An 11109-nucleotide genomic window follows, 5' to 3' on the forward strand; every position below is an offset into this window, starting at 1 on the left:
CCACCCGCCACCATATTGGATCCTACCCAAACATTAAACTATTTGAAATGTTCTCTGTTTTTTATTTTCTCAATCTTAATTTGATATGAAGTGATAGTGAAAATGTGCTATGCAGCTATGTTACGAAAATGAAAAATAGCTTCCTATGTTATGAAGCGATGTAACCGTTTGCACTGTACTGTTACGAAGCAGTGCGAGAGAAGATGTGCTATGAAGGAATAGCACAAATCCATCCATCTAACAACCAGATTTTTTTGATGTGATAAAAAATAAACACATTGTTGATAACGAGTCATAAACCAATTTATTTCTAAAACATCTATTCTACATATAAATAACATCATTTCATTCGGTAATAATGTCGCATTCGGTTGTATTCCTTGAGCAAGGGATGTTTCTCCAAATATTCTTCCAGTATTTGATATCTCGGAGCCGACAAGTCCTTGTGTCTCGTCAAACGTACTTCTAGTGTGTGTACTTTGAACGCTAACTCGGCACTGAAATAAATAAATACTCAATTACGACTACTATCTACTATTGGCAATAGCATATTACATATTATCTATTAATTGGGAATTTATTTATTAAATAGGTCAGTCAAGTCTAGGTAGCTAACATGATTTGGAAATAAATTAAATCACAGAAAAGATAAGTTCATCGCAAAAAAATAACGATCTTGACAAAACACAAGACTAAAAAGGTTTTAAAAAGTGATAATTTAGAAAATGGAAATAATATAGGTCTACCAGAATCTGATGGCATATTTATATTTAAGAAATAAAAGATTTTCATGTGGCAACTTATTTGACAACTATCAAATTGGTTGTCAAATTATTTGTCTTTTTTGCAGTTGATAAATAATTTTTAGGATTTTGTCTAAAAAATCTTCGAAAATGTCGAAAAAGCCGCTGTGATCACAAGCAAGAGGTGTTGTTTATAATGTGTATAGAAAAATATTTGATGAAGAAGGGTCAAACACATCACAATTTTCAATTTAGAAGATTTTATTGGTAAATTGGACTTACCCGCTTTGATACTTTCAATTAAAAAATATTATATGTAGGTAACTAACTATAATATTGTTTGTTGAATATAATTTTATGAAAACTTATTACAGGAGTTTCCAATACGGCTATTCATCAAGTCCAAGCTGTCCAAGTCAATTTTATAATGTGTGTATCTGTTAATACTTACGAAAATAAACATAGTTTTATTTTATTTTTATTTTATTTTATAAAAAATTATAAGCAGTCTAGTTTTCTATCGTTATAACATCGATATTTTTACATGGCATAATGATAATGAATATACAAATATAGGTATATGTAAATAATATAATAATATGTATTACCTGTATAAAAGTAATATGTATAATATTAAACGTACATGTAAGTATGTACCTACATAATATTAAGTGGATATCTCATTATTAAGTACAGTATTGTCCACTTATGTAATGTGACTAATGATATTGAGAACAAACTAAAAAATAAGCAGTATCAAGATCGTTCAGTCCATTTTCCCTAGGGTTGCACACTCAAAATTTTGATTTCCCTAATTGCCATCAGATTCTGGTTTACCTATATATGTTTTTTAGTTACCTTGCAGCGAAATAAACGCTTTCCTTCTCAGGCGTCAAAATAAATTGATTAGCTAAATACCATAAGCGCTTTGCTTTATACTCGCTGTTCAACTGAAAATAATATACAAAAACACATACATTGTCATAAAGGTCATAAATATCAGATTACCTAATAACTCGCTTAAAATAATTAAGTAGGAATCATGAAAGTTAGATATAATAGAGGTCCTAAGTCTCTACCTTGAGAGACACCTATAGGCTAATAATATTTTACACTCGTTATAATTTTATTTATTTAATAACACCATGGTAAAAACCACGTACGTAGTATACGTAGTATTTCTTACGTAGTATTTGTATTCTCTTTGGTAAAAACTTAGAGCTAGCGCGTAAGAGCAACTTTTGTCTCCGCAACTATTTTGTCTCTCGCATCAACTCTATGGTCTAGTAAGAAAGTGCGCGCACGTAGCGACGCAACTCCCCATAGAGTTGATGGGAGAGACAAAATACTTGCGGAGACAAAAGTTGCTCTTACGCGCTAGCTCTTACAAATTTGATAAATTTATCGTCAAATTATCCATGATAAAAATTACGATAACAGAAACGTATGTAGGCACTTTAGTTTAAAATAATTAAAGAATAGGTATTAGGTACCTTATCAAACCTTTCTTGAACGAGATTTTGTCTCGCAAGTTGCTTGGCTCTAAAATCGTTAATACATTGTTCCCGTATTAGTGTGGCTTCCTTGATTGTAATTGGAGCACCCGTGCCGTGGCCCGATCCAAACATGCGAGCTAAATATGGTGCCAAAGGATCAATTTCCGCTTCTTTTTCTCTTTCTGTTACTTCTGCTTTTTGAGCTTCCTAAAAATGTGTAATGAAAACAATACTGAATTTTGGTTATACCTATAGGTATATCCTACATGTGACCGTACACATAACTAAGTATGTATATGTTTTTGTATAGGTTTTACTGCAATTAAAAACAACAACTTTATCATCGTTATTATAAGAATCCTCTTTTGTAAATACATTTGAAAATATCAATTTCAGTCCTTAACTAAGAAGTCTAACAAAGAGATTAATAAAATTCAGTATTAATAACCAACTACTTAACAAAATTAATAAATACCTGTTCCTTCCACCCCTTTTTGGCAGCTTCATTTCTCTCCGTATCAAACAACGCTACAAACAACAGAGGCTCCGTGAGTTCCTTGTGGCGCGTTTTCAGGTAGCCATTAATGTCCGTCTCTCTGTCACGGATGTGTTTCCTGGTCTTGTGTTCCCACTCCATGTTGTCACAGAGCGCGTAGTACACGTCTAGGGGTCGAGGTGGTTTGGCACATGGATCGGCCTGTGATGATAAGTTTTTTATGACGAGTGAGAATGAAAAATTAAATCAATTTCTACGGGTTAATTTAATAACTCAGCCCCCGGAATCACAGACACAATAGAAAATCTATTGTGTCGTGGCCCGATCGGGCCGCTCGGGGCTCAATGGGTAATGATAATACTGCAAAGACAATCAAACATGCGAAAATAATGCAAATGACAAAGGTTATTTATATATAGTGATCTATAAAAGCTTATCTAGAAAGAAGAGTAAGAGAGCTGTTTGCTATTACAGCTCTCTTACTCTTTTTATCGCACCTAGTAGAGAGGCAAAATGCACGCTTATGGAAGGGTTCTAGGGAAATAAGTAGTCATCAATATACATTTGTATTTATAACTTTTATTAATTAATATTTTGTTTCAAGACACTTACTATGTATCCAGAAGTTTTATCCGGATAGAATAGGATTTTCCCACCTGTCTCAGCGAGGTTGGGTTTCTGGAAAAATCTAGTATTATTCGTGACAAAGTTGTACGCGTAATGATAGAGTAATTCAATAGTTTCTTCTGGAATGTGGAAGATTTTCTTCCAGATGTCCTCTTTAGCTGGAATATCGTTATTTCGAGAATATGTCTCTACAATGTCTTTTACTTGACGTTTCGGTTCCGCTTTAGTTGGTTCACTGTATATTATGAAGCGGGTTTCTAGTCTGAAAGAACAAATGTACATAAATAATAAAAAGGTAAAGAAGCAGTCGGCATTTACACTCATGAAGGTTAAGTGCCTCACAATTTTAATCCTTGTCTTTATACTTAATTATGTCTTACTTATTTCAGTTAGGTATACTTTACTTATTTCAGGAAAATCAATTAAACATTTTTCCTTTTGTTAATTAATAGTCTACTACTTACTGCTATTTTATTCGAAGTCAAATTAAAACAATATCAGCAACAAAACTGCCCACATTGAGATTTTCCTTCAGAATAATTAATAATAATGCACTAAGTACCTACCTGTCAGATCTATCCGTATAATATTCATCAAAAGTAGTCGGCGTGCACACCAGTTTTGTTAGATGATCAATTCTGGCGTAGTAGTTGAATTCTAGCGTCCTGACTCCCTCTACCGATACAAGTGGGGCGTCCAAGGAATATTCGTGTTCTGAAATAATTAGTACAAGTAGTCTTCAAAAAGAACTTTGTCATCTAAGAATGGATAGATAGAGAAAGTTAGTGAACTTTCAGTTGATTTAAAGTTGAGATGTAAATATTATTAAAATGAAGATTTCATCTTAGTGCCTAAGTAATCTATATATATAAAACTCAAAGGTGACTGATATAGTGATCTATCAACGCACAGCCCAAACCACTGGACGTATCGGGCTGAAATTTGGCATGCAGGTAGATGTCATAACGTAGGCGTCCCCTAATAAAGGATTTCCCGAAATTCTTGCGGGAACGGGGAAAAACGGGGATGCACGGACAAAGTCGTGGGCGGAAGCTAGTCTGAAATAAAATAGCATCCCACTATGAAGTGTAAAAATATCGTGGATAACACCCATGATGATGAATGCGCAATTTATTCTGTATATTCTATCTTTATCTGTCTTTGCTAATGATAATACATATTAGTTACATCATTACAGTATTTTCTGTACGTAGATAAAATACTAACTCAATAAATGGTCACTTCTCCCAACACCGAACATTTCTCTCACTTCTCGTTTCACATGATCCATCCTCATAATTTCCATTTTATCAACTCTATTTTTATACCATTCGTATCTGAAAACAATAAGGCAGCTCCATGTTTTTGTAAGAATTACAAATAAAAATATAATACTCGGTAAATTTTATAGGGGCATTGCTTTGGAAATCACAAAAATTAATCTACAATGCTTCTGTAGTTACGTCAAAAAAATCCAGGAGAGTATACGTCAATTTAACGCTTTAAAGTTTTTTGAACTTAATAGTTAAGTATGAAAATAATTTGAATAATAAAATTACGTCAATAAAGGAACGGTAAGTGCGTAATCGTCAAAAATCTTGATCCTCTTGATAATACCGTCCCTTTGAGAGTAAGGCGAAAATTTCTCCAACAGAACCTTCTTATAATGTATCACCTTGTGACTGCCGGGATAACGCTGTTCAAAATCTAGGAGAGAAAATAAGGCATTAAAAATGCAATAAAAGATAAAAATATATTTTTTTTTTAAATAAATGCAATCTATAGACGAATTGCTGTTGGTATGTATTGTTAAAACTCAAGAATTGCTGTACCGATTTGGCTATTTTTTATCTTCAGAACATAAACTATTATTCGACACAAAACATGATAGATACAATATAGTGATACATAAGTTTACCAGGTCATTAGGTAAGCACAATCGCCATACCATCTGCGGTAATATCCAATTTTTCAACCCAACTAGCTGGAACATCCAAATGCTTTTCCGTTTCGAAGGCAGTTTTCTTATCAGCTAAATCTATGCCAACAAGTTGACGGCGGAAGTACGGTTCACCAGCGAGGAGATGTTCCCAGCAGCTGAGGTCACCTAAATCGTAGTTCAGGGTGCCTAATCCGTTGTCGCAATTTTGGAGGTTCACCTGCATTAAAACGAATGAATGCTAAAATGTAAAACATGACGACTATTAAAATGCCTTCGTTAATATTATATTCTGCTTTTTAAATCCGCCAAAAGTCTTTAATTTCTAAAAAAAAATCTATCCGCATACAAATAATAGAATTATATAAATGCAAGTCAACATTTGATTACATTATTAATGTATTTCTTATAGAGATGATCAGTTGAACAGTGGCTACTAGTTGATGTTTTCGATGCCATCAGATATCATTCATATCATACTCACATAATAATTTTCATGATTATAAACACTATCCAGGAATTGGTACTGCGGCGCCCCCACGGGGTAGCTGTTCCCCTCGCTGGGCTCAATGAAGAACGGCTCCTCCACCCCCCGGAAACCTGGTAACACGAGCACCCAGGCGTGCGTACGCCAACCGTCAATTTCATCTGACGGTGGTTTCTCTAATTCCTGAAAAAATAATTAGTAACATGTGTTTTTATGAGGCATAGCATGCAATAGCTTTACCGCGGCAGTCCCCGAGTGCCACACATCGTTTTTTTTAACAAATTATTGTAGATATAAATTATAAAGCTCTATCTATAACTTTACAAAAGACGAAGAGTTATATGAATTAAAATACATTATACAAAGTAATAATATCAAAGTTAAGCATTCTACGATATGATGAAGTGTAAGAGAGATACTCAATTATAGTTCTCATCTCCCTAATGATAACGCGATATACACAATGTTTTGTCTTCCTAATATTAGAGGTTTGTACCGCAATTTTCCTCAACCGTTCATTTTCAATTTTGTCCAAAGCAGCCTGTTTCCTCTCCGCTTCCTTCCTGTCCATTTCCCTGCAATACTTGGACGTCATGTCTGGTATAGGCACGAGACGGTACCGAGGCTCTTCATCTGGCGGTGCCGGTTCTTCTATCACCTAAAAAGTGATTATATTGTGATATCCAGGTACCGAAGTAATAGAGAAATGTTCTTTTTCTTATTAAATACTAGGAACAGTAGGAAATTTTATTTTTAGCGTGTGCTGCAAAGTGAAGTGCAGTTCTACTGAAAAAATTTCAAACGACTTCAAAAAGATGCTCATTCCAATTTGAAACTGTAATTGTGTTAGTGGAACAATACATACAAATATGTGTGTATTTGAGTCTCACACAAATTAACAATTGTTGTCACAAATTAACAATTGTCAACATCCGGAGCTTTTTTCAGGAAATATGGTATGCTGAGCAGTTTGTCTAAAATTTCTTCAACATTGCAACATCAATTATACATAATCAACTACCTCACTCTCGTCCGGTATCTCCGGGCAATCTGTACGGTACCGCACCGCTAGGCACACGTCCTGCGTCGCACAGCCGACGGCCACGTACGCATCATAGCCCGCTCCAGCCAGCCAAGAGACAAGCACGTGGGCCAGCTCGAACGGGTTGCCGCTGCGGCGGATTATCGCCGTGTACGGGGACATTAGTCGCTCGGGCTGGAAATTTATAAATAGCTTTATCGATAGAGTCTGTAGAGCTTTTTGAACATATTATTAAACTGCATAAATTTCGCAGCCATCTGGTGAAATAAATTGATTAATTAGTTCCCTAGGCTCTTGATTCAACGGTGCCAGATCAATAGAAACGATTTACACGTAGAAGTTATTTGTAAAATATAAGAGCACAGCTTATTTTACCGTCATTGGCAACGCCTTGTCGAGTTTACTCTGAATAACCATTAAAATTTAAAAATAATGCAAATAACAAATCTTCATCTTCTTGAACTCTCATGAATTCATGAAAAATACGTATTATTTTTTGACATCACGCCCTCGGAACGCAACACAAGGAACTACTTTTGTATAAAAGTGCCACTGCAGTAGTTCGCTACACCGCCTACGACTGCCTATGCTACGGCCTCTACAAGAAATAGTTCCTCGTCAGTGATATAGATGGCGCTGATTTCAAAATGTATCTTATTAATACATTTAGAATGTGAGATGATGGAAGGTGTTAATGATGCCGTAACCCATAACTCAAGCCTTGAATGAAACATCTGGAAATTATATTTCAGGGGTATTTTGAACGTAATATTCAGTTGGTGAAATATAAATTGACGTCTGGTTGGCTTATTTTCTTTATTTTATTTAATTCACTGAAACAAAAGAAGGATATGGAAATAAAAATGCATTATTATTTATTATTTGAGTCCCTATAATTGTACTTGCTGATATATGCTCATATTAATTTACAATTAAGTGTCTCAGTGACTAATCCATTTTGTTATTACCGAGGCGTAACACGTTACACGTGTTTACTAGAGGAGCTTTTTACATTGGGTTTGTTTATTTTTAACCGTCTTCAAAAAAAAAGGAGGAGGTTATCAATTTCGGAGTTATTTTTTTATGTATGTACACCGATTACTCCGAGGTTTCTGAACCGATTTACGTGATTCTTTTTTTGTTCGATGCGGGATGGTGTCGAATTGGTCCCATAAAATTTTTTTTCGGATAGGCCCAGTAGTTTTTTTCCATTTCATCTCTACGTATTATAAAAAATCCACCTGTTTTGTTAACCCAGATATAGGTAGTTGTGTTTTTATTATATAATCTACATTCTTAGTTAAATTCTTTTTTACGAATTTCCCCTTAACTCAACTCTTGTCTCTTATAGAACATAATATTGTGGCTTGCTCAATACACCTAGATATACGACGATTTTTGTCATCAAAACTTTCTTTAAAGACAGTAATAAACATCCTTCGAACCCAAGTGTATGTTTCCTTTATTCCATTGAAACGAAAACCAATAAATTTTAAAGACAGTTTACAATTAATAAAACATTACGCAACCCAATTAATATACACAAAAAACATTTCAACGTGTCTAGGTCGAAATAATCATACAGCATAATATTATAACCGTCGGGGTTGCCACCCCACACCCCCGCCCCATAAATTGAATCAAAAGTTGTGAAAACAAAGTCGGCCCGCGGAACTTTTACCAACTTTCACTTTTCACTGAAACTTTAAGCACTTTCGCTCACAGTTTTCTTTTCGAAGATTCTTTTATGAGCGGTATTATTGTTTTATTTCAATGTGGAAGTTATGTGTTGCGAGGTGCCTGTGATTTGAAAGGAATGTGATAGAAATTAGTCTTTTAGTCTATACTTTGTAGAACGTTAAAGGTTAAGTGTTAAAGAAATGAAACATTAAAATATGAGTTACCCACGAGTCATAGTTGTTGTAATCCACTAAATAAATAATAGGTATTTATTTCAAAAAATGAATGTTTGTTTTTATAGTAAAATGTCGCTAGCAGGCAAATTTTACGGTCGGCAAAATTTAGGACACTCTCGTTTGATAGAATTTAAAAATATACCCGGTAGGTAAAATATACTCATTACCCATAGCTAATATGTATTACGTACTTCTCTTTCTTTAACTTAACTACCTTCTGACTATGTACTTCTTTGCGTCCTATCAAACTTTATATACATTGTACTGAGTACTTACTGTACGTAGTACTCACGAGTCACGTACTCAGTGTACCTACCAATCACGGTGAAATACAATCAAATTAAAAATCTTTAATAAAATATGTCTTACTCCTAGAAAAGCCTTATAATATTGTTATGTAATATTAAACTAGTCTTAGTCCGCGACACCGCTTACTTGATGTTACTGGTTACAACCGAAATTTTCAAATTTATTGTATTGGAAGTTACTAAATTGTAGGTACCTATGTCGTATCATACGTCCTTAGTAGTGTAGTATATATCTGTCAACTGTGTAGTTAGTATGGTTTCAGAATACTTAATACATAGTAGCTAACGCAATTTGTGGTAGGTATACTACGGTTTTCTTGGTATACCAAGGATATAATGATATAGATGTAATATTATGATTGTAAATATGCCATTGTGTGTTTGTATGTCCTTATTTCACTATGCAACGAAGCAATGTTGTGGTATGATTTTTGTGTTTGACTAGTCGCTAGACAGTGGCATAGGCTGCTTTTTACTGCAGTATAACATCTCATTCCCGTGGGAATTTCCTTTAAACACGCGGGCGAAGCCGCAGGCGGATAACAAGTTTAAGATAAACAAAAATGTACGAATTGTCTGTATTATTTTTCAGACGGTATTTCTAAGAAATTTAAATGTACATATATTATTATTGATAATTACTACGAGGAGCGACATTCATTGACCGATTTCTACATTTTATTGAATACCTCAGTAACTACTACATGTCATATAATCTTTTATGGATTACTATGTAACGTGTTTTCCTAGAACCTTTAATATTGCTTCGTACGCAGTGCAGCGTACTAATGAATGTGTCTATAATACTAATTTATCTTTTCTATAATTTATGTTACACAAACAAATTACATATTTGAATTTAAAATATAATCCTACATAATTCGTTCCTTATCTTAACTTACGACTGATAAATACAATATTTAATATTTTAAACAATACCTAACTTTTACCATCACTCTTTTACTATGAACGCTATTAATCTTTGGAATTCGTTGCCAGATTCAATCAAACATGCACAAACCATATCTACGTTCGATAGTTTGGTAAAAAAATATTATCTTTCGTTATAAACAGTTATAAATTTATCTATTATATTTTAAATTTTTTGTATACTATTTAACATTGTATGTATTATTATTACATAATATGTAGGTATATATTATATTGGTGTACTATATATAATATATGTATGTTATTTTATTTATTTATTTATTTTGAATATTAAGTGCTCTTTTGCTCACACCTCCATAAATGTATTCTTCCAGCATTTTCCAATATCACAGGTTGTCTGGTAGAAATCACTTGTAAGTGATAAGACCGCCTTTTGTACATTGTTTCTATGTGCTGTTTTTTACTCTGTTATTTTACTTGGTGTGCAATAAAGAATTTATTATTATTATTATTATTACCTAGTTTTATACAAGCAAACAGATTGTTTACTTTACACTAACGAACAATTGCATAATCGAATGCTTTGTTCTCGAAGTTTCGATCCAAGAAAATTTCGCATTTGAATTTCGAATTTCACACGAAACCGTCAACTGCAAGGAACGGTACCATGTGTAGCGAGCGGCAAGCGGGATCTTGGCGGGCGTGTAGCGTGCACCCGCTATAATATTCCTTTGCGAGCTTAGAATACACAGCGAGCGCAAATTAGACCGTACGTTCCACGCTTTGAGTTGCGCTTGACCAAGCGTTATTGGTATTTCGAGCAAGGAGCCCGGAGCCGTAGGGATGGGGCGATTTATATCGACGTTGTCGATAAATGTCGACGTGGATATATCGCCGTGAGCGCGGAGCTGTAGAGCGTAGACACGTGCGTGTTCTTTAATTGGATCTTCGGTTAAAACGGGATTTGTTATTTTGTATTTAAATTTTTATACAAATGGTTATGTATAATTTTCTTTTGGGAATATTATGTAGAGAGGGATTATTGAGAAGTTATATAAAATAAGTATGAGACCGATGTCTCAATATATTAAAATAAAAGTAATTTAATTGTGTCATGTGATGTATGTTTCTATGTAGGTGTTCTGTATCATCAATCAGCCGTAA

At 34.1% G+C, this 11109-nt stretch overlaps 1 protein-coding gene across 1 annotated transcript; it reads right to left on the reverse strand.

Moving 5' to 3' along the window:
* Positions 1 to 284: 284 nt before the first annotated feature.
* Positions 285 to 6998, reverse strand: LOC123699683 (dynein regulatory complex subunit 7-like). The gene is made up of 12 exons (XM_045646692.1): positions 6810 to 6998; positions 6285 to 6446; positions 5786 to 5971; positions 5311 to 5521; positions 4922 to 5069; positions 4590 to 4699; positions 3929 to 4076; positions 3348 to 3624; positions 2715 to 2936; positions 2237 to 2446; positions 1602 to 1693; positions 285 to 497 (listed from the first exon to the last, which is right to left on the reverse strand). Exons 1-12 carry the CDS (start codon positions 6990 to 6992, stop codon positions 341 to 343), a joined length of 2106 nt encoding a protein of 701 aa, XP_045502648.1. The 5' UTR covers positions 6993 to 6998; the 3' UTR covers positions 285 to 340.
* Positions 6999 to 11109: the final 4111 nt, after the last annotated feature.

Source organism: Colias croceus, chromosome 18, assembly GCF_905220415.1.
Source record: "Colias croceus chromosome 18, ilColCroc2.1".
NCBI lineage: Eukaryota > Metazoa > Arthropoda > Insecta > Lepidoptera > Pieridae > Colias > Colias croceus.

Bases quoted from the DNA above. Each gene is read 5' to 3' on its own strand.
- LOC123699683 (XM_045646692.1), bottom strand. From the start codon at position 6,992: ATGTCCCCGTACACGGCGATAATCCGCCGCAGCGGCAACCCGTTCGAG. The intron at 5,972-6,284 runs GTACAAACCTCT...TTATTTTTTCAG, and splicing joins AACGGTTGAGGAAAATTGCG to GAATTAGAGAAACCACCGTC. The intron at 2,937-3,347 runs GTAAGTGTCTTG...TTATCATCACAG, and splicing joins ATAAAACTTCTGGATACATA to GCCGATCCATGTGCCAAACC.